General features: G+C 37.5%; 2 protein-coding genes across 2 annotated transcripts; both read right to left on the bottom strand.

Moving 5' to 3' along the window:
• Positions 1-453: 453 nt before the first annotated feature.
• LOC120293556 lies at positions 454-4,267 on the bottom strand. The gene is made up of 2 exons (XM_039313226.1): positions 1,766-4,267; positions 454-1,371 (listed from the first exon to the last, which is right to left on the bottom strand). The coding sequence occupies exons 1-2, from the start codon at positions 4,265-4,267 to the stop codon at positions 454-456; spliced, it is 3,420 nt and encodes a 1,139-aa protein (XP_039169160.1).
• Positions 4,268-6,912: 2,645 nt separating this feature from the next.
• On the bottom strand, positions 6,913-9,628 carry LOC104443656. Its single transcript, XM_010057158.3, has 3 exons — positions 9,112-9,628; positions 8,695-9,021; positions 6,913-8,035 (listed from the first exon to the last, which is right to left on the bottom strand). The coding sequence occupies exons 1-3, from the start codon at positions 9,490-9,492 to the stop codon at positions 7,187-7,189; spliced, it is 1,557 nt and encodes a 518-aa protein (XP_010055460.3). The 5' UTR covers positions 9,493-9,628; the 3' UTR covers positions 6,913-7,186.
• Positions 9,629-27,991: the final 18,363 nt, after the last annotated feature.

Raw genomic sequence — 27,991 nt, 5'->3', positions numbered from 1 at the left:
TTTACTATTTATATGATAAGCATCTTGCATATGATAGTATCAAACTTTCGTTTGTCAATAACTTGAGTTATTCCGCAAAAAAATTGGTAAGTTATGTGAATTGATATATATTATTTATAGTCTTAATAGCTACCGGCTCAGGGTAACTGTTGAGCCTAGATAAACGTGTCCGATGGTTCTGCATTCAATCTTCCACTCATCGAATTAAGGAGTAAGATGTGAAATAGAGTAGTCATCTGATTCCATATATGGTGTAATGGATGGATAATTAATTCAGGTGAAGGCAAACCATATCATTAAACAGCAATATCTGCAACATGTCTCACCAACAGCCAAATATCCAGACAGCTAATTTTTTGCTCGAGTCAAAAGAAGAAGAAAAGGATTACTGCTTCCGAAGCTACTCACGACATGATGTGAAATAAGAGTTGCCACAATTTGGTGGGGACAGCATTACAACAGAGCAGAGCCGACCGTGTTGCCCTCAAGTCTCTCTGCCTCAATCGACATCACCTTTATTAAGCTTGATTCTGCAGATTCACGATACCGCCTGCGTGCATCGGTCAGTTCTGCTGCTTTCGTTGTCCATTCCTCCGAGGATGCCTGACATCTTTTAATTTGACCAGCCAACTCTTTCAGCTTCTCTTCCTGAACTTTGTCTGCTTGGACAGCAAAGCGAGCTCGCAAGATTTTGTCCAAATGACCCAAGAAAAACCGGGTTTCGAACCCAGCGTGCTTGGCCATTGTAACATGGTTCCACCAATTACAGAACAAGGTCTCGAAAAAGGGGTGGTCAACTTTTGTGCTGGACATGCTCCTTATTGCCCCACAAAGCATAGTGAAGATCAGGTTCTTTGAATTTGAACTCAACCGAGATTTCGTGCTTATATCTCCACGCTTCTCCAGCAAATTTTTTAGGACTGGGGCTAGGCTCTGGACGACCATGAGTCCCTCAACGTCAACAAGCACCTCGTTTTCAAAAAATATCATCGAGAAATGTGAGTTCCCTGTCTCAGGCTTTAGCATGTTCTTGAACTGGGAGAAAGCTTGATGCGAAAATGGGGAAACTTTTGGAATTGCGTCCTTACCTTTCAGCGGCTCCCAGAAAGATTCGAGTCCTAACCCACACATTTCCTTCGTCAAGATCTGAAAAGCATCTGGGAATTTCATTTGCTCCTCTTCAAGGAAAGCATCTAGCAAATTCTCCAATGTGGGGACATCCTCGGTGCCCATTTCCCTTCCAAAATCGATCCGACTATGAGGTTTGGACTCAATTATCTCCTGGTCTTCACTAATTAGTTTCCCAGAAATGCGTGTGCCAAGGGTTCTTAACTCTATTTCTTTCTGCACACCCTTCAATAAAAATGTGACCTGACAAGCAAACACAATTAAAGGCAACACGAGCTAAGCATATTATGGCATCACAAAAGAAGGAAAAATAATTGAACATCATGTGAAGAGGAAGACTGTTTACTTCCAAACAGGTCTACTGGTCTATTCTAATATATAGCTTGGATCTTATGGGGATATTTACATTGTTTCTTTCTCCTTATGGCCATGTGCTTCAGCTTCTCACAGTTTTCCAACATACCATCGTTCATTGTAATATGCTTATCTTGTTCTTGACGTTTACTCTTAAGTTGGATTATGTAGATTTAATTCAGAATGAAAATTGCATAAAACATCTGATTCTGGGCTTCTGGCTTAAATATCACGTTTTCCAGCAAGTTACACAAATCTTGAGCTATAAAAGGACTAGAAATACCTCAGATTTCATACAATGAAAATGAGCAACATATGGGCATTGTGCTCGTGTACATCTGTAGACGCTCTCTTCTGGATTCCTTTTTCTCTCACAAGCATCACAATAGTATAGGCCTGACTCGTCTTCACGAAGCTCATCCTCAAGTTGGATGTCATGTTTGTGGTCCTCAGATTTGATTGCACAAGGCAATGGACCACATACAAGATGTCGATTGTAATTACAACGAACACAGCGAACTACTTCCCCTTTGCTTTCCATTTCCCCTTTGTTTTTCTTGCTGGAACATGGGACTATTTCTCTTCTGCAGGCATTGCACCTAACTTTGGCATATAGACTGTCAAAGAAACAAAGGTAGTGGTCGTGAGCATCAAATTGTATTTTGGGCTTTAGATTTGCACAGCCAACATGGAGGCTGAAGGGGCATGAACGGCAATCATAAGTGAAGCCAGAACTTTCTTTAAGACAGGCTTCACACGTAAATCTGTCTTTGATGCGCAGCTCCAACTTGTGTTTAGGATGAAAAGGGTGAGAGGGTTGAAAGATTACTGGGGTCAGTTCTGTGCAGGATTCATGGACGAAGAACTCGCATTGACTGCACTCATAAGTTGCATTGACACAACGATTCTCGCATACAGAGCACCAGCGAACTGTAGCATCTCCATTGATTTGACGTAGCTGTAAAGGGTGCCCATGGCCAGAAAAACATTTTGTCTGTGTACCTTCAGGAACGATAGAGGGCATTAAAGCGCATTCTACGTCCAACTTGAACCGACAGAGCTCACAGCGGAATATAAACCCCTGGCATTCTTTGTGACAGGCCCGGCACTTTACCTTTCTTAGCCTGGGCTCCAGGGTGGATCGAACTTCCAAGTTGAGTTGACCCGTGCATTCTTTATGAAAGAAGTGATTGATCTTCTGCGGTAATTCAGCGCATGACTTATGAAGCCACACCCTGCACTTCTTGCAACCATATATTAGGCCTGAGTCCAAGCGCTGTTTACTGCAAGCTAAACACGTAGTGTTCCACTCCTCATCAGTGATCTTTAGGGGATGCCCATGACTGAAGTGTGGAATATAGCAAGCCGGATCGCGAGTTACCTTTTCGGCCTTCATAGCGCACACAACATCCAGATGGAAATTGCATTCCCTGCAAGAGAAAGTAAAGCCACGGCACTTTTTTTCACAGGCTCTACAGTAAACCCCCGAATGGCTATTCTGGAGGGTGAGCTTGTGGAGCGGATGGAAGAAGTGTTCGTACTCTCTGGGTAACTCAGAGCACGCTTCATGGAGATAAAACTTACACGTGTCACATGCATATGTTAGACCGGAGCACTGTTTCTTGCATCCGCTGCAAAAAACTCTATCCTCTTCGCTCTTCTCGCTACCTGTCAACACATGTTCATGACAGAAATGTTGCTTTTTTATGTCTTCGACTTGTTTCCTCGGACGTGTCACTCTTCCTTCTCCAGGTCTCATGGAGGTCATCTGAGCACATAAAACGTCCAGGTCAAAGTCACATTGCTCGCAGCGGTACGTGTAGCCTTCAATTCTGTTACCACAGAGAGCACAGTTGTGGTACTTTGCAACCTGAAGTTTCAGGGGATGCTGTTCGTGATAGAAGTGTCCCCGCTCCAACGGTAATTCTGCACAAGACTCGTGGAGAAAATACTTGCACTGATCACAACCGTAGACTGGACCTAAGCACCTCTCATCACATGCTCTGCATTTAAAAATATCATCTTCGTCATCCCTCAAGCGAAGAGTCAAGGGGTGCCTGTGACCAAAATGGTCTGTCTGCTTCTGACCCCTAGTTTCACTGGAAGGCAGTTGTTGTGCACATATCACATCCAGGTGAAACTGACATTCATTACACTGGTACACAAAGCCATGAAAGATTTCTCCGCAGAAATCACACGATAATCCCGCATCATCATCTACAGTTGGGCAAAGCTTTAGGGTATGCAAATGTGCTGGGTGATGGAGCTCTTGCTGCAACTCCGCACATGGCTTGTGGATAAAAAATTGACATGAGCCACAGTAATACGTGTTGGTCAAGCAGCGTCTTTCACAAGCTCTGCACCATCGTTCTTTGTCCTCATCAATCACCTCCTCCAATATCAAGGGGTCGCCATGGCTGAAGTGCTGAATTTGCTTCTTGACTTTGGAACCATTGGTGGACTTCCGAGCACATTCAATATCGAGATCAAAGTTGCACATCTGACATCGGTAGGTGAAGCCACGGAATCTCTTCCCACAGGAATCACAGTAGCGGCAGCCCAAGTTTGCCGTATCACAGAGGGTCAAATTGTGAGGATGTAAATAGTGTTTGAGCTCTCTCGAGAGCTCAGCACAGGATTTATGGAGGAAAAATTTACATTCTTTGCAACAGTAAGATTGATTGGAGCAGTGCTTCTCGCATGCCCCGCAGTTAACTTCTTTATGCTCCCCGATCTCACATGTTGTCAGCAGGTGTTGGTGGCTGAAATGTGCAATGGTCTCCATGTTCAGTTCAGGTGAAACACTGACTTGATCTCTGAGCCGACACTCAAAAAGATTTATAGAACGTTCATCAGTGTTTCAGATTGTCATTACTCTTCTCTCATCCATCCAGCTTTCTGAATCAAGAAAATCAATTCTATCAAGAAAATGTACAATAGAAGAACCTGTTGTCTACCATGAATATCCATCAAACCATTACTGGTTTCCACATATCAAATTAATACGTTGATAACTTGATTGCGCAATTCCACTTCAGCCTGTTTATGTGGACATATGAATGTTTGCCAGTTATTATTTTCATGTGACAAATTACAGGACCATTCCTCCATCTGAGTTAGGTATCATGCTGGTGACACGCACAACGTCGGGAAACTCACAAGATATGACACAAGAAAGCATTGTTCTTATTGGGGGGGAGAGAGAGAGAGACAGATGGAGAGAGTGAGAGAGAGGCAACTGCAGATTCATGAAGCTCAATCTTAAGGAAGAGCTACGACAAGAGCAACATATCTTATCCCCGATTCAAACACACCGCACAAATCTACCAACACCTCCATAGACTCAACAAAGATTGAGGCTAAGATGGAAGAAAACCAGTACTACCATCTTAAAAAATCTATAGGGCAAGAGCAAGGGATGTGCCTCGATCACAACCGTAAAAAGAAAAAAAAACCTTTCCTATGGCTCTACTTCCACTGAACATCTAGTACTACATGAAAGAAGCTCCGATGTTGCAAAAAGAAAACCCTTTTCAAGCCAGAATGTCAAAGCCCAAACCCACATTAAGTGGCTCGGAGTTTCAGCTTCTCCGCTCAACTAATGAACATGATATGCCACGCCAGCATGATAATTTCACGTGATTGAGAGCAACGTATATCTGATGAGACGCCGAGTTTACATCAAAACGCGCAACCGGAGCGAGGGAAAATTGAAAACCAGCCCGTTAAACTTCTCAATATGCCTTTTCTCAGCTTAATTTGATGAACACCAGCATCCATGATGATAATTAAAAATGGCAGCACAAAGGAGATAAGTCTAGAGCGCCCTTTCTCTCTCTCTCTCCACGTATATGAGCTATAAAATCTTCTCTAACTCGTATTTTCTACTCATTCCATTGAACTTGCTAGAATTTTTTCTTGGAAAATTTTTTCAGGTCCCTCAGTGTAGTAGAAATCAACTAGATTGCGCCAACATAAAAAAATTGTAGATGATTAGAGACGTGATCCAGGAAAACATCAAAATCAAGAGGATAAGAAAGAGAGACAAATTTGCCTACTAATGCCTCAAAGTTGCTTGTCCACTCTTTGACTCATCGGGCATCGTCAATAGCCAGAAATGAAGTGGAAAGTGAATAAGAAAAAGATTAGTTTGATTTGTATCCTGATGGGGCGCAGGATGGGTGAATGTGTTTTAAGTGATAAATGATGGGATTTATGATAGATTACAATCACCATTAAAGCCTAAAGACTTGCCACTGGCCAAGGATAAAGATCAGGACCCGATCCTCCCGCATCATATTCTCTGTGATGGTTGTGTGTCACACCTTTTCTTTTGTCATTTTCTTATTGAAATTCTTTGACCAATTGCAAACACTAAGTCTCCTTTAAATCCGGTTAAATCCCATGTTTAATATATTTTCTTTTTGAGGGTTTATTGATTGCTTCGTTTCATGAAGAGCATAAGGACACTTATTAAACAAATTTAAAATAAAATGATTCAATTTTTACATTGTTGTACTCATGTCAGAAGAAAACTCAACGAGTTACGTGTATTAAAAGATTGTGTTTTTATAGTTGAAGAACAGAGGGTCCTGAAAAAACCTCTAAAAGTATGTGTGTTTTTTTTTGTCAAGTAGAATCATGCGATTGATGAATCATTTTCACATTAAATGACAAACTATTTAACTGCCATTCCTTCATGATTATGTTTTCATTCTTTTTCTATTTTAAGTCAGTTCAAAACTATTTTTCTTTTGCTAGTAGCATTAACCTCACTTAACACCCCGGCAAACTCTTCTCATTTGTGCTTCTCACATATCTGAGATTTTTTTGATTTCACTCTCTTCTATGTAAATATGTGTGTGGTGCTCACAGAGATCAGACCTAGGACTTGGTATTCTTTGACCCCACCACCCCAATCCCTTTAGTAGCAAGCTGGCATATATGAGGCATGATTTTAAGGATGTTCTTTGTCCCATGAATGATGTGTGCCTTCATATAAATGTGCTCGCGTGACATTATTATTGTCTAGCCACATCCTTCTTCATCTGCATATTGTTAAATGGTCATTGATTGTATGGACGGTGAGTCTATGCTCATGATATGTGACATCCCTAAATTAACTAATTTGAAGTGTTACTTGTTTAGGCATGTTTTGTATCGAGCCTCACAGTTTTGTTTTTTGGTGTATAGATAAGCACTTTTTCTAGGAGGTCATCCATCCTCGTAGGCTTCCTAACTTCCTCAAGGAGGCAATATTGCAGAGCACAACAGCAAGGGATAGACAATGAATTGTACAAGGAGTTCTACATCGATTGCAGGTAAAAAAATGAGTTTGATTGCCATTTGAGAGAGAGAGAGAGAGAGAGAGAGAGAGAGAGAGAGGAATGAAAACCGATCTTGACGCAATAACGGGAACTTAGGGCAGAATTTATCCATGGTGTCTTTCATATCACAGTTTTACACTATAATGTACATACCAGAACCACTGAGCTCCACGCACCTCACAGGCTCACATTATGAAATCTACGTACGACAATGCTTTCTACAAAAACCATGCTGCTACTGTAGCAGCCATAGTTGTCAAAGTCATGCACAATATATGGTCTCCAGCGTATTAATAGACTCCGAACGGGTGGATCTGCAAGACACTTCAGAATGCAGAGAAAATTTTACTCCTCATCTGGCGAAGTTTTAAGTTTGCTCACAGTTCCCATTTCCAAGCTGATGCGTTGTTTGAATATGCTTCCATTAGGTTTTCATCCACTGGAAGCTCTCCCCTTTCCCGCTTTACCTTCATTTTTTTTTTCTCCAATTTCGTTTCCAATTCCTTCAACTTCTTCTTATTTACCTTGATCTCCTCAGAAAGATCCGTGATCTTTTTTTCTGTTTTCGCTACGGAGTTGTTCCTATCCTGGAGATTGTAATGAGCACGCATGACCACTTTCAACCGATCAATGGCAAACTGGATCTTGAACTTTGACAGATGCACGAAAATAATGTACTTCCACCAGTTGTATAGCAAACTCTCTGAGACATCGGCTATTTTGGTAGTGGCCATGCTGTATATGGTGCCGCACAACATGATGAAGACCATGTTCTTCGCCTTTGAACTAATTATGGCTTCTGCGCTAACATCTCCGTAATTTGCGAACACCTCTTCTAGGACAGGTGCCAGCTTCTGGGTCACCTTATACTCTACCATCTCAACAATCCTGTCATTTTCAGATGCCACTGCAAGCGAAGTAGAGTGTTCGATGCCAAGTTGAAGATTATTCCTGAACTCCAAGAACGCCTCGTCCAGAAAGGGTGAATTTGAATTGCTAAAGCTACACTCGACATTCTTTCGCCAGGCTAGTACTTTAATAATTTCTGCCACTCTTTTTTTGCAGACATCCTCCAATTCCGATTTTTCCCTATATTTGAAAGATTTAACAAAATCTCCAAATGTTCGAACGTGCTCTTTCTCCTCCTCAGTATCTAACTTAACTTCTTTCTCACCATCTTGTGCTTCTGTAGATGCAATCTTCAACTTCATCCCTACACGCTTTGCCTTCATTGAAAAACATTACAAAACTAATTGTCCAAAATAGGACGGTGGCACAGAATGAATTAAAGGACTACCAAACCAACAAAAAGAAAATGGATCCTCGTTCTTGAAAGAAGTATTGATCCAATGACTGGTAATAGAGGAAGAAAAAAGTTCCTTATCGAAGACATGTAAATTGAAAATTCATAGGATCCTATGCATATCTAGTCCCATGTTTAATGATTCAGATGACTACTGTAAATACAAACCTCGTGCGAACTTGCAAAGCTAAAACCATCTCAATCACAGATTTAACAAGTTCAACAGGCAACGTGTGAGATAAAAGTAGCAAATCCGATGAGGTCATCAAGGAAGAGAAAGTATATAGTTTAACGGTGAAACTAATTCCAGGCGGTGTTACCAATTTTAGTGTCTTTTTCCCCCTTCGAGTCAATTCAAGTGCCTTTCATTTTCATGAGATGATGTGACATAATATGACGATGCTTAAGACTCCATGGATCTTGTTTGAGAGCCGACGCAGCAGGCAATTAGATAATCCCACAAGTCAAGACAAAAAAATGGAAGAACAATATAGCTTGCTACTGGATAAGAATAAATCAGGAAAGCTAGAGCAAACACAACAGAGGAATCTGACAAGTATTCCGAACGTCACATTTACGTACCTGTGAGAATAAGCATTTCACATGAGCAATGTACTTGCAGCGGTCACAATGGAAAACCGGAATTGGAGCTTCTATTTCCTCATCACAAACTTTACAGTATTCAACTAAGTCGTTGTCGTTGTTGTCATCCTCCTCCTCTTGCTTCATCGGAGCCCTGAGCTTGAGCAGTTCCCGGTGGCAGGATGGGTGCTGGAATAGGCACGACGAGCACCCACACAGCAAGTGCAAGGCGAAGTGGCAGTCCACCTTCAGGCAGCACATGACGGACGATTGGCAAGGCTGGTGGCAAGTGTCGCACAGACGAGGCTCAACCGTCTCCCCGCCTACCTACTCCGACACAGGACCGTGTCATTCGTGAATAGAAATTGAATCCATAAGACAAAACAAATGGACGGTGGATTTGGGGCTTCTTTTTACCTGGTCGAAGAAACGGAGGAGGTGGCGGTGACTGTGGAGGACGATCAGGGGGGAGGGTAAGGCGCAGCGGACATCGATGGTGAAGAAGCAGGCCGGGTCGAGGCAGCGGAAGCGGAAGCCGCCACGCTGGGTGAGGCAGACGGCGCAGGTGAAGGGGGCAGGCTCAGAGATGAGGCCGAGGGGGTGGGTAGGGTGGCTGGGGTGCGAGACCTTCCCAGGGAGGTCAAGGCAGGAATAGTGGATGAAGAAGTTGCATTCCTTGCAGCCATAGGTCATGCCGGTGCACCTGGCGTTGCAGGCCGTGCAATGGGCTTGCTCGTAGTCGCCCTTCGCGCAAATCACCAGCGCATGCTTCGGGTGGCTGGGGTGGTTGTACCCCATGGCCGACGGTGACGGCAACCGGTTACCGTGCCTATGTAAGTGATGATCACTGCCACTTTCCCATGAACGAGTACCGATGGATGTGCTGGAGGTGGAGAGGAGGCTGAAGATGTCTTTTAAGTATTGCCTTCGGCTCACTCGATGATTATGACACCATCTACTCGAGTGGCTTGAGAGGCGCCGATGCTCAGCTAAACGGACACGCTGACCCATCTTATACATCAATTAAAAAAAAAAACAATCTACGGTTATAAAAACACGCAAATTCCTTAAATTAAGATATGATGCAGCACCCACATCTATCTATCTATAAGAATATATAATTTTGAAGGCTTTAAGGGGTTTTTTCTTTCATTTTGCCACTTGGCAATTTCATTTAGGGTGCAGGAATGAAACAAGCGCAATCAAAACTTTACACTGCATTCATCAATAAAGATGAAAAAGCAAAATGAACGACAATGAAATAATATGGAAGTTAAATGTAATTATAAAGTTAAATATTAGGCAAAACATTCACAAAATTAATATTTAGCACCATCGCATAAAAGATTTCACGTGGAATTATTTAAATAATCAAAGAAAACAGGTTTGACGGCCTGGAGATCAATAGTATTGTATTTAATTTTCTTTACTTATGTAATTATAATTAATAGAAAATGTAAATTGTTTACTTCTTTTTATAAATGTAAAAGTGAAATCATATATAATGCTCCTTAGTCCTAAGTAGCACCGACACCGATACCGATATGCGACACGCGACACGAGACGACACGACACGTTGACACGTTGTTTCTCAAAAAATAAAGAATTCCGATATGTTGGGCACGTTCTATATTAAATTTATATTTTATATATACATAATAAATTATTATTTTTATGATTATTTCAATCAAAGTAATATGATTCAAATTCACAAATAAAGAAATAATAAAAACAATCCTATAATAAATTTACACTAAAAACATCAATCCACCATTTATTAATATTCTTCATTGCTTCAATTTGACAAATTCAACTTCATTTCAATAAATCCATAAACTTGGAAAGAAAAAAACAAGTAATTCGTATCTAGACTTGCATGTCGACGTGTAGAAAGAAAGAAGAAAAAACTTGAGGGTAAATTGTGTATTACGGAAAGTGAGAATTAAAAGAGAAGAGAAAAAATATTAAATTTTTCTTCTTTCCTAATTTGTTATTTTTATTATTGATTTTTATTTTTTTCACATATATATTTATTTTGACCATTCATTTATTGAAAATTTTTAAAATTGACTTCGCATGTTGGAATGTGTGTCGAAAACTCGTATGTCGGAATTCCGACTCAAGTGTCAAAGAGCGTTGAAAAAATTGATCAGGTGTTAGATTTTCCGAAACGTGTTGACCGAGTGTTAGAGAGTGTTTGAGAGTGTTGGAGAGTGTCGGACACATGTCAAAGTATTTGACATGACATGAAGGTTTTCGAAAAGTGTTGGTGCTTCCTAGCCTCAGTCTATTTACTAGTATAAGATTCTTGAACGGAGTCAAACAACAGTTTCCCTCATTAGTAGCTAGCTGTTATTCGTAAGTATATGAGTAGAAGTGAACTTCCAAGCTTACCTAGCTCAGATTCTACACAAAGACAAACACATAGATGGTTAGTTTAACTCATATATTATGGACTAACCAAAGAAATCACAATGGGATATGTGATGGGTGTCTAGTTTTCAGTGGAAGGGAATTGACTTAATATTCTTTTTATCTGCCACATAAAAACATGAAATTAGTGATATAATTATAAAATAATAAATAAGAAAAGTAAAATTCTTTAAAACAAAACCATCTCACATAAAAGTTCACAAAAAATAATGATTAAAAGTTATAATCTTTAAAAACTATCTAGATTCAGCTCGGTTTAATAATATTCAAGTTTTAATGACCTCAAGCCTAGTAATGTGGTTTTTTTTTTCTTTTTCAATCAAAGAAAATTTCCATACATTACCAAAATGATACACGAAAGGATCCATGGGAAATGTAGAAATCACTACAACAAGTTCATCAAGATATATCATCATAGTATGGTTGGTAGAGGTAAGCACACACCTGTCTTTCAAGAACAGATTTGTGATAGCATTCAAACAAAAGGATTGGCAACTGGATCTGACATCATCATTGGTGATGATCATATGCCAATATCTTTATTAGTAGTCATGGTTTGCCTTTTGATGGCATGTGCTTAGGTTTGACATCCTTAACAGCATCACTATATGGAGACAGCAAAGACATGTTAAACAAATCTAGACGAGAGCAAACCCCTTAGTAAGTGTGAGATGCTAGAACTTCTAATGAAAATAGGTTGAATAAGTATAGATTTGACATCGAAATTATTGTGAAAATCATTGAAACTAAAAGCCGAGTACTTATTCATTAAAACTCCTACATCTAGATCTAGATCAAGAAAGAAAAGCTCCCAAATCTAAGAATGGCAGAGCAAGGCTCCCACGTCTAGATCTAATTTGGAGGAGTAAGGGGAAAAACAAGAGAAAACTAAAAGGAAAAGCAACTAAAAAGGAAGGGGAAGGGGAGATCTTGGTCTAATCCCTCTTCTCTAGAAATTGAAGAAGTGAAGAAAGGCTGAAACTTAGAAAAGAGAGAGAGACACGGGTGATTGCAAGTTCATTTATATCATGTGGTTATATTGTCTAATTTTAAAGAGGTTTGTGTTTTTTTTTTTTGTAGACTTTAAATATTTAAAAAAATCCTACTAGATTCGTGAGCTTCTTGATTTGAGTATTCATGAGGTTGAGTTTAACTCGACAAGTTGCTCGTGTAAGCCCGATTTCAATTTGAAATAAGACAATTGGAACTCCAAAAATTACTGAGTTGGGTGTGAGTTACTCACAAATTGACTTGGTTTCATCCCTACATATGTGATTGTAAATTTACAAAAGGTAGATAAACTAAATAATGTAATTGAAGAAAGAGGTTCCATAAAGTATATATGTGGAATTATTATTATTATTATTATTATTTTGATCCATATATTAATCTAATCCAATCATTTTTCAATCTCATATTTAACGAATTTGATTGTAAGCGATAGTAACTGCTTTAAGTGATTCGTGGCAAAAAAAGAAATCTTTTGTTAACATATGCAAGGAAAACTATAAACGATTGATTACCTTTTCTCGACTACTCTCTTTATTAGTTCAAATCAGAAATACATCGCAAGTGCCAAAACTTGGCATGAGAGACACTTAAGTTTCAAAAGTTATGAAAGGTACACTTAAGTACCACTTTTTTTTTTTGAAAATTAAGTCACTTGAGTGCTAAATTCAACGATCCTAGCTGGAAATCCTATGTGGCAATTTTTATTAATATAGCTCGCTTATGTGACTCACCAGAGAGCTGAGTTAGCAAAGAAGAACCAAAATGACGTCGTTTTGCCTCTTATTTGAATTTTAATATAAATATTAATTATATTTAAAACTAAATTATTAAAAAAGAATGAAGAAGAGGTTGCAAAAGGCGAGCAAGCGCTGTGCAAGCCCTTGCGGTTGCCTCCCCATCATTGCTAGGAAGGGTCGGCAATGAAGGGAGGAGGATTGGCCAAGGTTGCCAGGCCCTAACAAAGGGTTAGCAACCCTAGTTGACCAACGGTGAGGGCTTGCAAGCCCTTGCCTAGATCTGGTGACCCCTTTGCTAGTAGCGGACCTTGGCCTAATTGGGCAAGGTTTGGCGACCCTTGCCAGATTTGGAGGAGGGCCACGATCCTCGCCTTAGATTTGGGTGAGGGCTTGCAAGCCCTTGTCGTCGGTTGGCCAGGGCCGTTGGCCCTTGGCAGGGGTGTGGCGACCCTAGTCGACCTTCTCCCCATCGTCGCTAGCCCTTGGCTAGTGGTAGAGGTGGCAAAATGGGTCTTAGACCCACATATGACCCATTTAAATCATAAATGGTCATATATGAGTCACTTATTTTGTGAAGAAACTAGTTAAATGAGTTTAACAATTAAAGACTTAAGATTTGTGGGTCTTAAGAGGGTCTTAAATGGGTTAGATTTAGAACTCATTTTCAACCAAAACCTCACAATTTTTCTCTTTTCTCTTTAACTTTACAATATATATATTTATAAAAATCGAAATTATAATTATTTTTTATTTTAATTTTCTTTCCTTTTTTTTTTTCTTTCTTCTTCCTCTTTACGGTGGCCGGCAACCGGCCAGCGAGACTCGAACTCATTGGCGTCGGGCGAGCTCGAGGCTCGCCTATGGCCGGTCGCCGGCTGTTGTCGTGGCCGGCGGGCTGGCCAAAGAAAAAAAGAAAAAGAAAAAGAAAATTAAAAATTATATTCTTAATAAAAATAAAAATAATAAAAAAATAAAAAAAATAAAAAATAGATTTTTTTAAAATAATTATTTTAAAAATTATAAAAATTGTCCATTAAATTTGTGTTGTATAAAACTATTTTAGCAATACCATATATATATATTTAAGAAATAAACTTTCTTAGGATTAGTTAAATGGGTTGGGTATGGGTCGAGTATAGGTCGGGTCGAGTATGGCCCATATGGGTCAAAATTTTTGTATTGCAATAAATGGATTATAGACAGGTTAAATGGGTTAATTTGGGTCAGACCATTTATGACCCGACTCAAACCCGACCCGACCCACTCGTTTAACAGGTCTAGCTGGTGTTGAGGTGGCGACAAGGGCTTGCATAACCCTCGATTGCCTTATACAACTTCTTCTTGTTTTTTTTTAAATAATTTATTTTTAAATTTAACTTAATTAATATTTATATTAAAATTCAAATCCAATGCAAAACGACATCGTTTTTTTGCTTATTAAGCCACGCTATTGTGTAAAATGACAACATTTTGCACTTGTTTCATTAGAAAAATGCCATGTTAGCATTTTGGCCGAATTTTCTCGTTGTAGGCATTTCATTGATTCATTTTGCTTCGATTTTGGCATTTAAATATACCTTTCCTAATTTTTTGGCATTTTAGTGCCTTCTCCTATCAAGGTTTGGTACTCTAGGGGTCTGGATGTCATTAGTTTAGGAATGTTGGTTTGTCAACATCCACGTTATCCCAAGATTAATTTAATCTCAAGCTTCATTTGCTTCATGAATAATGAATGCTTTAAAAATTATTATTATAAAAATAATCATAATTATCTCTTAAAATAATTAGTTAATGAAAACTTCAAGTTTACATATTTTTATTGACAATGAAAATATTTTTTGTTCGTTTATTTTTATAAATGGTGCAAGCGAATAATTTTAAAAAAATATATCATCATCATTCATTTTTTGCGAAATACATTCGTCCTTAGTATTTGTTAGCATGGACTTGTGTGAAGAAAACGGGAAGAATCAAATCATTATCACAATGGACAAAACTTTTGCTGATCCGATACTAATAGAGTACTACTTGCTGGTCTTCTCTTTTAACAGGTAAAAAAGCTCAATTGATTTGTTAACTTCATGCTATTCTAGGACAAATTTTAATTCCATTCTAAAAGGGAAAAATGGCATCTGTTACTTTCAGGAAAAATCTACCTGAAATGACACAGATTGTTGCATGGAGAGGTAGCAGATGTGAGAATATTGATCACCATCAATGGGATGGGGAATAGTTTTCTAAATGCAAGCGCAAGTGGAAGCTAAAGCTGATTATCTAAACATAGGAAAAATTACTACTAATTGCAATTTTGTCAATTCAATTTTAAACCTTTTGCATTTGTTTTAATTCGGTCCATTCGGCCAATTTTAATTGGTAGGCGTTGATGTGGACACTAGGTGGTGCCGGCCAACATTGACATGCTATTTTTAATTTTTTTTTTTTGAAGTATAGTTACAAACATGAGTGTAGCTTGTAGTATCATTAAGATTGAAATTCAATGAATTTAAGTATTTTGTGCATAACTAATTGGCCAATTCAATTACATTCGATTGTGTCCAATTCACATAAAAAAATTTCAATTTCATTTTAATTGGACAAAATCAGAAAATTAGAACAAAATTAGGACTAAGATTGAACCAGTTCAACTAGCTTTTGACTGACTTTGACCGGCCACCATTTTTGGCCAATGTTCCGATGGTCGGTGGCCAGGGTGCGAAATTACCAAAATGCCCTTGCCTAATCATAAATTCAAGAGAGATTAAATCTTGACCATCCATTAATACTGTCATCTTTGCTATTGAATAATATGACTCAGCAATCCAGTGATTAATTTCTAGCCAATCACAAAATTACTTAGCTATTAAGGGATTTGCTTAATCCTTAAGGTTGCGTTTGGCGGTCAGGATAAAATTCGGAATAAGATATAGTTTATCCTATTTTGCATTTGGTACCTGTTCAAAATAGGATAAAGTTGCATATAAGGGGGATATAGTCGGATAAAATTATTCTATGGATGAGGTAGAATAAAGATAGATAGGATTTCTAGTATTCAAAGTAGGAAAGTTATTTTGCTTAAATAACAAACTTCTTAAATTAACACATTTAAAATTATATTTTGATATAAATGATATTTGAATTCTAATATAAGAAATTCAAAATAATAATTTAGCTTTTTAATTTATTCTTATTTTTATTTATATATTTGAATTTAATTTTATCTTATAATATAAATTAAATATATAAATATATATTTATTATATATTTGAGGTGTTCTAGTATTTTAGGTCTATTAGAATAATTTTCTATTTAATAAAAAAATTATTAGAGAATGATGGAAGGGAAAGAAAAAATAAAAAATAAATTAAGAAAGGAAAATAAAATATAAATGAAGTAGACAAAAGGGTCGCGAGAGGTTTTTACTATATTCGTTTGTAAGATTTGTCATTCATTTATATTAATATGCTATTTGTACTAAACAATATATATGATATGATGTGAATATATCCGACTTTGTTACTATAATTACCAAACAGTTGATAAGATATAGCAAAATTCAATAGATTTTATATCATATCCTATCTAGTCCCATTCTGATTAAAAATCTAGACGACCAAACATAGTCTAAGAGATCAAATCCTAGCTAGTTGATTAATCCAGGGATTAAGATTCAATTTTGAGGATGGTATATAAGCTTTTCCCTCAAAAATTTGAAGGGGGCTCATTTTCAGTCTCTCTCTCTCTCGCAGCCTTGCTTACCACCCACTAGCCTATTGCCGCCTCTCAGTAGTGAACCACAACCCCTTCGACTACCATCAAACTCTCTCTTAGTCGGTTACAAGCTTGGCCATTGCAAATCCTCACTAGGGCCTCTTATTCAGTGTTGTTTTCTTTTTTGGGCTTATTGCCGTGCTCCACATGAGTGATTTTGTCACACTTCAAATCGTATAGGAATAGGGGTGACATAGCCTTTCTTCCACCCAAAGGACACAATCCCTAACCACCCAAAAGTCCCCATCAATATCGCTCTCGCTCTATTAATCATTCACCGATGGATCTAAAAAGATTGGGAAAGAAACGAGTGAACAATCATAGCTCAGTGAGTAGTACATCATATATGAATCGTTTCATTTCAACAAGCTTTATACTAATATGAAAAACTCATTTATACCATTATCACATTCAAACATCAATGGTCTCATAATGAAACACACGTCGATAGTCTATCGATTGATCACTCTTTTGCTCAATATCAAACCATGGTCACGACATAATACTTGGTGACAATGAGATCAAGATTCCCTCTTTGACAAGACCTCTACTTACAGAGCCGGTGGCTCGACTTAGAAAGATATATCCTAAGCCCCGTATATATTTCCACAAACCTCTAATCGAGTTCACGGTCATATTGAGTATAAATAACTATCATCTATACCATTATCCAATCTAGAAAATAATCTCAAAAACTAAGCAAATACTTTTAGCAACATAGCCCATCCATCACTTCTCATCCATTTTTCAACACACACACACACACACACACACACACACACACACACACACACACACACTTCACAATACTTTGCATAGCACACTTTCTAACCATTTGTAAACAACCAAATGCCATTTCTAAATAGTAGTAATGTCAATGCCCCGAACCTCGAGCGCGCGCACATACTTTCTAATCATTTGTAAACAACCAAATGCCATTTCTAAACAGTAGTAATGTCAATGCCTCGAACCTCGAGTGCGCACACACACACACTTCACAATACTTTGCATAGCACACTTTCTAACCATTTGTAAACAACCAAATGCCATTTCTAAATAGTAGTAATGTCAATGCCCCGAACCTCGAGCGCGCGCACATACTTTCTAATCATTTGTAAACAACCAAATGCCATTTCTAAACAGTAGTAATGTCAATGCCTCGAACCTCGAGTGCGCACACATCCCTTTGCGGTTGATACAAATGCGATGTTCCCAGGACGTGTCGCTGACCCATTCATTTTAATATACATGCGGTAGCGTCTAAATACCCCTGACAACAAACAGCATGGGATAGGAAAGCAAGACACATTTCACAAAAGCCAACTTTTATAACAATGGGTTTAGATACAAATATGAGTCTGGTCAAAAGTCTACAAAAAGGTCAGCTCTAAAAAAGAAGCTGTCCTACGATACACTAGTCGAACACATATGCCGATCCTTTGGACTCCACCTCCATAGACTCTGGTGCTATTGGTCCTCCACAACCACCATCTAAGGACCTGAAAATTTAGCCCATGATGGGGCGAGACAATGTCTTAGCAAGTCCACCCCCTAAACTCCTATTAGGAAGAAAATATGCCATCAAGGTGCTCTAGCCACACATCCACACAATTAGAACATAGGGCTTACCTCGCCTCAGTTTCTTCCTGCATGTCGGCACAGTTCATAACACAATGCATATAATTAATGCATATAAAAATTGAAATGCCTCAACAACTCAATTGATCACAAGGGTCTAGATTATAAGGCCAAACCATTATGACACGTCCCATACCATGCCACATAGTTTTGTCTTATAATCAGGTATATTAAACTCAACTAGTCATGCGTTCCAATTGTTAATTAAACCCCTATAGGGTATTGCTGACTCCTATGTTCGGCGGTCTACTGGCGTAGCCAGGCATCGTCTTTTCTCCATTGAGCATGGCTGCGTATCTCAAAGATGGCTTTCGCGAAGGAGCATAGGTCCATAATCTACTGCGACTCGAAACCTAATGAGTGAGTAACCCATATAGGGTAACGTCCATTTGACTCGATTCGGGGACGGGTTCTCTTAACCAACACACGACCATTCAATCTCGGCCCATGACACCGTGTATTACACTCAAATGCCTCAATCAAAATAGTAATCCTGGCTTATTTTCTTCGTATTAAAAACATTTGGAAAGTAGTCATGCGCGGGTACACGGTCAATTCAAACCAAAAAAACTGACACCTTTCCTTTTTCAAACCCCACTATTAGATATAGTATTTAAAATTCATTTTCGGTGTTAAAACCCAACACCTGGGATTTTTTGAATAATTTCCATACTTTCACAATCATCACTCAATTTGCACAATCCAACCATCAAATGTATAATCTGAACATACCACATCAGTCAGCATGAAATTCCGGTCACTGAAGCTATCCCTGGTCTAATTTTCGGAAAATAATAAATAATTAAATATATTCCGAAAATAAATAAATAAATAATGTATTATATTAATATAATATAATTTAATAAAATAATATTTATAAATTCGAAATAATTAATTAACTTAAAATAATTAATTAATGGCATAATCAAGATTACACTAAATTAATAACCTAATTAGCCTTAATTAATTATCCACTAAACTAATTACATCCCTTAGTCTAATTAAAAATTAAATAAAATAATCTAACCACATAACCATACTTAGCTTAATCTAAACATCCCTTAAGCATAATTAACCTCCTAAGCAAGGTTTAGTGAGTAAACTTACCGGTTTAGCGTTTCGGTGAGTCCTTGGCGACGGCAACACTGAGGCGGGCGACAAACCTCCAAGCGGCGACACCAACCAAGGCCGGGAAGGGCTTGAAAATGAGCCTTGAAGTCTCAAAGCCTTGCTGGTTTTATGCTTTTGTTCTTGGCTGGACCGAGAGAAAGAATCAGTGGCTGAAACGGCGAGGAAAGGCTGATCAGAGCTCTGGCGAGCGGGTGGCCGGCAACCGACGACACTCGGGGGTCAAGGGGGACTTGTTGGTGGTTGGTATGGGTGGAGGTAGGGTTGAAATGGGAGGAAACATGCTGAAAACGCGAAAGAGTGCGCTCTAGGTAGTCCGGCGAGCGATGGCTTTGGGCCGGCGAACGGGTTGGCCGGCGGCTCCATTTAGCGAACGGCAAGGTGCTCCTGTACGGTTTGGATGTCCTGAAGATGATGGTGGGTGGTACGAGAGCCGATTCGCATGGGAAGATAAATTTTAACTCAGGTTTTCACAGGAAGGTTAGTTGGAGTAGAAACAGGCAGAAGAGAAAATAGAGAGGGAAACAGCGGGCTCGGCTGGTTCGGCGGGTGTGTGACGGTGGGGCTGGCTTAGCTGGCTTCCTCTGGTTCTCTCAAGCTCTCTCAACTCCTCAACAATGTATAAAGTGAAGCCAAATGAAGAAGAAGTTGATGAAGATAGAAGGGTCCCCTTTGGCCTCTTAAACCTTCAACATTTGGCCAAAACACTTGAGAGCTACCCCCACTAGCCATCAACCTTCATCCTCAGCCATTCTATCTCCTCAATCTTCCTCAAGAAGCCATTGAAGTAGTCCAAAAGGTTGCTCCCCCCATGTCATACGAATTTTGTAACATTCCCCTCCAATTTCATCAATTCCCCTTTAATTCTCATCCAATTGAGCTCAAATCAAAGCCTATAAATCCATCCAAGGTGTCCTCACTTAAATCCACATTTTTCCTTGTCCATTGAACCAACTTGTATCCCAAAAACGCGACCAAATGCGGGCCTACGAATTTCCCGATCCAAAATACCCATACTTTGATTTTTCGCCGAAAATCTCGTTTTGTAGAAAAATCTTCTGAGGATGAGTCGACATTCTTAAAATGAATGTGACATTATGGAACTTTCAATTTCTGAAATCGGGTTTAAATTCGCGGTTAATTTCAATCTAGCGCGATTTTAGCATGTCTTAATCTACTAGGTAATTTTTGGGAATTTTTAGTGCATTTGACCTGTGGTTGGTTATTTTCGAGCCACAATGTACATCTTTGACACATTGGTGACTCTTGGTTGTCGTTGAGATATTGAGGTTTCAAATACAGACATAGGGTATAGAAAAGATAGAATAATCAGTCCAGTGTCGTTTGACGAGAATTTTGCAATTAGGTGGAATCATCCACACACCGATCACATATCTCAGTTGAATCGACATATCTCTAATCTCTGATCGATTTTGATAGTGCTGTATTGACCATTGTAGGTTAGCACGGTCGAGTAGTCGGTTTCTAGTCGAATTCTCGAGTTTGTAGCGTTAAAATTCCTTAACGGCTTCACCTGATAGATTAGTTAACTCGTGAGTGGCCAACTTAGAGAAAATGGCTATAGGCGCGTTGATGAAAAGCCCGACTCACTCAATTGAAAACAAAAGCGAAAAATCAGGATATCACAAGTAAATACTTGATCCAGCTTTTTATGTAACAACAATGCCATTTCATAATTCATATTATATAATCAATAATATTTTCGGAACATGAGTTTTACAAATTCAAAAAAGATATAGTACCACTTACATATCAAGGTTGTAGAGGTGGCTCCCACATGATCATATTACTGTGTAGCACTTAGCTCTTGACCAACACATATTAATAGTACAAGGCATTAGAAGTGGCTTTCATGAAATTATGTTAACATGTAGTACTTAGTTCTTGACTATAAGGCCTTAGAGGTGGGTCCCACGAAGTGATGTTATCGTGTAACACTTAATTCTTGTAGCACTTAGTCCTTAACTAACACATATCAATAGTACAATGCTTTAGAGGTGGTTCCCACAAAGTTATGTTATCGTGTAGCACTTAATCCTTAGCCAACACATATTGATAGTATAAGGCTTTAGAGGTGATTCCCACGAAATTATGTTATCGCGTAACACTTAGTCCTTTATTACACACATCACCATTGGTTTCCTAACTCAAAACATATAATCTTCCAAGAGTTACCTCGTAAACCAACTGCACAAAGTAGTATGCATAGCCCTTCAAGTTAGGTAAACCATCACACAATAACTCAAAAGTACCAAACACTCTATCCAGCTTTATACAACAAGTATGTTCTTACTTTCATATATATCGAGTTACCATTACCTCAGTACATGAGTTTTACCAAAACCAAGGAAGATATCAATACCACTTACTTGGGGAAGCCCCAAAACAAAATAACAAATGTTACTCGAACTGCCGATCTCGTGATCCTATTAAATAAGTGAGAAATAATGTTAAAATTGAGTGACGCTACAATAACTATGAAGTGGCTATATTATGCCTAAACATTAACAACATGACTTCATCATGCTAAACTATTGCATACTCAAAGTAATTATTCAAGCTGTTCGCACTGTGGAGATTGCATGCAAAATCCTAATATTCTCACTGAAACAAATTGTTGCTTGTAAATGACTCTCATCAAATCTCATGACTCCACAACACCATAAACCACCAATTCAATGAGATCCTGAAACTCCACAACTCAAAGATTAGATTACGGAGCTCAAATTTCCTAAAATTTTGAATTTAAGCCAAAAATCCAAAAATTACTCTGATTGGACGAATGAGGGGTGCGAGCACTTACCGTGTGTTGCGTTACGTAGTCGATTTGACTTGGCAAGATCCCATTAACGTGCATATATAAAACACCCTTTCCTTTCCTCCTCCTCCTCCTCTTCTCCTTCTTTTCCTTTGTCTCCCTTTTCTCTCTCTTTCTCCGAACTGCTTTGGCTACTATAAAAGAGTGAGCGTGCACTTGCTCTCTTCTTTTTCTCTTTCAATTTGACTTTTCAACCCTCTTTTCCCTTTTTAATAAAAAAAATAAGTGGGCCCCACCACTTTTTGACTTGGTAAAAAAATGTCCCACTATTACAGATTCAACTGGCGACTTTGGCTGGCCAATCCGACGGTCCCCCTAACTGCTCCGATCCTTGCAACACCGATCTCTGACTAGTCTTCGAGGCCATTACAATCGGAGCTTAGCCAGCACTTTGCCGATTCCCTCTAACTTGCTGATTTTTTTTGACTAGTGCTCGTTTTAAGCTGATTTGGTCATTTTCTCACGTTGATCCCCGTGATTTTGATTAAGAGATTTGGAGAGCTATTCTTGGTGCAGCCAAAAACATTTCCGGTGGCCGAACTAGCAACTAAGGTAGGTTGCATAGAACTCTTTTACTTTGGTCTGATGAAGCGATATCGTGATCAGGGCTAGGACTTAGTTATAAATGGTTGGAATGTTTGCTTGAATGGCCTGAGATGGTGGGCTGAGGATCAATAATGAATGATTCCGTGATTCTGGAATTTTGGATGTTCATCAGCCCGATATTTTTAGTATGATGATATGAGCTGCTAGATGATGTTATTTCGTAAAAGCATGTTCTAGAGAGTTTGAGGAGACATCTTAAGCTTTTTTTTTTTTTTGGACATATTACGAGCTTTGATATGATATCGTTTGCTATGTCAATATCAAGTTGTAATCTCCTGTACAGATCAAGAAAACTGACGTTGTTCTGCATGTTGCTTTGTTTTTGAGGAATGTTCTGTTGTTCACGATTTTCATAAATTCATACGTTTAAAATTTTGCAAAACTTTCTTCATGAAATTTGTAGATCACGCTAGATCTATAGCATATCAAATTTTCAGTTTGAAAGGACTTCATTTAATATTTTTCGTCAATCTCACAAGTTCCAATTTAAGTTTCGAAAATCGTTTTCCAGACTAATCTTTGCACGTTCCATTATTTTTATAAAATTTTGTGCTAAAATTTTTTAAAACAATTTCTTCAAAAAAGTTCAAGCTCACATTTCAAGCTTTAACTTGACCTCAATTTCATTCGAATCGAAGTGAGTTTGGTCGTTCAAAGGATCTCATCAAGGCGTCTGACCAATCTGCGCCCAGATCCTGGAGTTGTCTCCCAAGAACGTTCGGGCTTATTTTGCAATTTTGATGAAGTTGAGGTCCTTATTTGCAAATTGTCAAAATTTAGAAGTTTTCATCAGGGTCTTATTTAGAAATATGCAAAATTTCGGCACCTAGTTGCAAGTTTTGGAGGGGTTAATTGCAAACAATTCGGATAAGGTCTGAGCTGGCCCTGAAACTGATTCAGTTGTGACAACTAGAAATTAACCGATTTTTCCAGAATGTTCCGTCGCGAATCAGTGAAAGCTCAAAGATGAAACTTGTTCTAAACGCTTTTTTCTAACTACACAAAATTTTTTGTGCTTTTTTTTTATATACTTTTTTTACTATTTTTCCAGCATTTTTTGATTTCAAGGGTCAAAACTGGGTCCAGATCTAGACCGCCAGGTTGATTCGTTCGAATTCGGGTCTTTCGGTTCAGAATTGGTTTAAATGGTCTTCATGACTTTTGAAGAGGACATCTTAAGCTTTCTATCCATTCCTGAATGACTTCATTGATGATCGTTTGCTTGGTCAATTAATTTCAAAACTAATTGACCCGAATTTCCAACTTAACGAATAAGTGATCCTATTTTGGGTTCACTCACTTGGCTTGATTGCTTGAGAAACAAGACCATTTGGTCTGAATGCCTATTTTATTTTTCATGTGTGTGATTATTAGATGGATGTTAGGGCCAATGCATGTACGTGGGAAGCCTTAGGAAAACTTTAGACCCCAATTTAAGGATCTATTGATATGACCACTGCTTTTGAACACAAGTGAGGTATGTGCCTTAAAATAAACCCATTATCGTGTGAGGTATGAGTTTGGGAGAGCTCATGTCCTTGAATAATGGACATCTTGGACAAGCATCAAAGATGATGTGATCGAGCTTTCTTTGTGCGAGGACTGTCACTTGGACAAATATCTCTAAACTCATCTTATGCCCAGTTTCCTTTAATAGACGGGCCGTGGCACCAAGGTCGGGTCGTGACATCTGAAAGGCCCAAATAAGAAAGTGGGACAAGGAATCGATGTTGTCGGCCCAACAACCTCAATCACGAGCTTTGGTAAAAGGTCAAGCAATTTCTTCTTTGTTTTCCAAAATAGAATAACTGCGTTAAGAATGCGATCATTTTTGGTAATCTAAATAATACATTTGAGAACATACACAATGTATAAGTGGCTTTAAATAAACAATTGATGGGATTGCACACTCGGTCCATGCAAGAGGTGTTTCGGGGTGAGTCATAGACTCATCGGCCGCCTATTTTGTGGCCGGAAGCTTTTGAAAGCTATGAATGCTGCAAACTTTAGTGTAAGTAAGTGGACTGTTGTGATGAAAAGGAAAGAAGACACTGGAGCTAGAAGGTAAAAAGGGAATCCAGGTGACCTCATTCTGAGAAAATTGGTAATGAAGAGAAGCTCATGCCACATATTGGACTAAACTTTTAATGAGATTATGCTTACAAAACAAGCTCCCATCACTATTAATCTTTCAGTCATGATCAAGGCTGATCTCGATACCTTACAGATACCCGTCGGCTAATAATGGCATCCAGAATGTCTTCTTGGGTTATGAATAATAATAGCATAAGCCATTTTAAACGTAAGTAAGTCTGTCAAGTTATTCAATTTTTTCACTTTTTATCTTCAAGAAAATGCTTCATTTTTCGAAAGAGACTAAAGCTTAAAGAGATTCTCTTGAATCATCTAATTTGTCATTTTTAAACCGGTTTGTCAAGTTATTCAACTTTTCCATTTTTTATCTTAAAAAAAAGCTTCATCTTATCAAAAGAGAGTAAAAAAATAAAAATTAAGAAGATTCTCTTGAAGCATCTAATTCTTCGTTTTTTAACGATTTATCAAACTATTCAACGCATAAACTGGTCTGTCAAGTTATTTAAGTTTGCCACTTTTTATCTTCAACAAAATGCTTCATCTTTTTGAAAGAGAATAAAGATTGAAAAGATTCTCTTGAGGCATATAATTCGTCATTTTTAACCGGTCTGTCAAGTTATTTAAGTTTTCCATTTTTTTTTGGTAAGATAAGTTTTCCATTTTTTTTTTTATCTTCAAGAATATGCTTCATCTTATGGAAAAAGATTAAACATTAACAATATTCTCTTGAAGCATTTAATTCGTCATTTTTTAACAATCTGTCAAATTATTCAAACACATAAGCTAGTTTGTCAATTTATTCAAGTTTTCCACTTTTTATCTCCTAGAAAATGCCTCAATCTTTTCAAAAGACACTAAAGATTAAAGAGATTCTGTTGAAGAATCCAATTTGTCATCTTTAACCGGACTATCAAGTTATTCAAGTTTTCCATTTTTATCTTCAAGAAAATGCTTCATCTTATCTAAAGATATTAAAAATTAAAAAGATTCTCTTGAAACATCTAATTTGTCATTTTTTAATGGTTTGTTGATTTATTTATTGAATAAGCCAGTTTGTCAAGTTATCCAAGTTTTCCACTTTTTATCTTCAAGAAAACGCTTCATCTTTTCGAAAGAGACTAAATATTAAAAAGATTCTCTTGAAGCTCTAATTTGTCATTTTTAACCAGTCTATTAAGTTATTCAAGTTTTCCATTTTTTTATCTTCAAGAAAATGCTTCTTCTTGTTGAAACAGGTTAAAAATTAAAAAGATTCTCTTGAAGCATTCAGTTCATCATTTTTTAACGATCTGTCAAGTTATTCAATGCATAAGCCAGCTTATCAAGTTATTCAAGTTTTCCACCTTTTATCTTCAAGAAAAAGTTTAATCTTTTCAAAAGAGGCTAAAGATTAAAATGATTCTCGTGAAGCATCTAATTTGTCATTTTTAATCGGTCTGTCAAGTTATTCAAGTTTTCCATTTTTTATCTTCAAGAAAATGCTTCATCTTATCGAAAGAAATTAAAAATTAAAAAGATTCTCTTAGAGCATCTAAATTGTCATTTTTTAAAGATTTGTCAAGTTGTTTAATGCATAAGCCAATCTGTCAAGTTATTCAAGTTTTCCACTTTTTATCTTTAAGAAAATGTTTCATCTTTTTGAAAGAGACTAAAGGTTAAAAAGATTCTCTTGAAGCATCTAATGTATCATTTTTAATTGGTTTGTCAAGTTATTCAAATTTTCCATTTTTTTTATCTTCAAGAAAATGCTTCATCTTATTTAAAGAGATTAAAAATTGAAAATATTCTCTTGAAGCATCATTCGTCATTTTTTTTAACAATATGTCAAGTTATTCATGCATAAGCTAGTCTATCAAGTTATTCAAGTTTTCCACTTTTTATCTTCAAGAAAATGCTTCATCTTGAACTTCACCAAAAAAAATAAAAAATGCTTCATCTTGAAGCCCTAATTTGTCCTTTTCAACCGGTTAGTCAAGTTATTCAAGCTTTCCACTTTTTATCTTCAAGAAATTGCTTTATCTTATTGAAAGAGATTAAAAATTACACAGATTCTCTTGAAGCATCTAATTCGTCATTTTTTAACGATCTGACCATTATTCAACGCATAAGCTAGTCTGTTAAGTTATTCAAGTTTTCCACTTTTTATCTTCAAGAAAATGCTTCATCTTTTCAAAAGAGACTAAAGATTAAAAAGATTCTCTTGAAGCATCTAATTCGTCATTTTTTAACTGGTTTGTCAAGTTATTTAAGTTTTCCATTTTTTTAATCTTCAAGAAAACGCTTCATCTTATCAAAAAAGATTAAATACTATTTTCTTTTTCTTGAAGCATTTAATTCGTTATTTTTTTTTTATACATTTTTTCAAGTTATTCAACACATAAGCCATTGTGTCAATTTATCTTCAAGAAAATGCTTCATCTTTTCGTAAGAGACTAAAGATTAAAAAATTCTGTTGAAGCTCTAATTTATCATTTTTAACCGGTCTATCAAATTATTCAAATTCACCATATTTTATCTTCAAGAAAATGCTTCATCTGATCGAAAGACATTAAAAATTAAAAAGATTCTCTTGAAGAATCTAATTCATCAATTTTTTTTAATGATTTGTCAAGTTATTCAACTTTTCCAATTTTTATCTTCAAGAAGATGCTTCATTTTATCGAAAGAACCAAAATATTAAAAGATTCTCTCGAAGCACCCAATACTTTTTTAAATGGAGGATGACGAATTATTCAGCGGAAAATGTGGTTACATCCATTAGATAACGCCTATGAAGTGTGATCGTTAGGGAAATTTACAACTGCATATGCAATTTCACATTCACTGTATCAAGAATTTCTCATTTCAACAAAAATTATCATCGAGAAATAAATTCAGCTTTAATCAAATGAGGTATCACAAAATATTTTGGGGTCTTAACTATGTGATATTTGCATGACTTATCAAAGTCAACACAAGCAACCGTGTTTTCCCGAGATATCTGCATCCTTTTCACTGAGGTACCATGAAGTCGTCATCAAGCTCAAATGGGTGCATTGTCCTT

Source organism: Eucalyptus grandis, chromosome 5 (assembly GCF_016545825.1).
Source record: "Eucalyptus grandis isolate ANBG69807.140 chromosome 5, ASM1654582v1, whole genome shotgun sequence".
Lineage (NCBI taxonomy): Eukaryota > Viridiplantae > Streptophyta > Magnoliopsida > Myrtales > Myrtaceae > Eucalyptus > Eucalyptus grandis.
The sequence above is the reverse complement of the archived record's forward strand: the minus strand, read 5'-3'. Positions and strand labels throughout refer to the sequence as shown.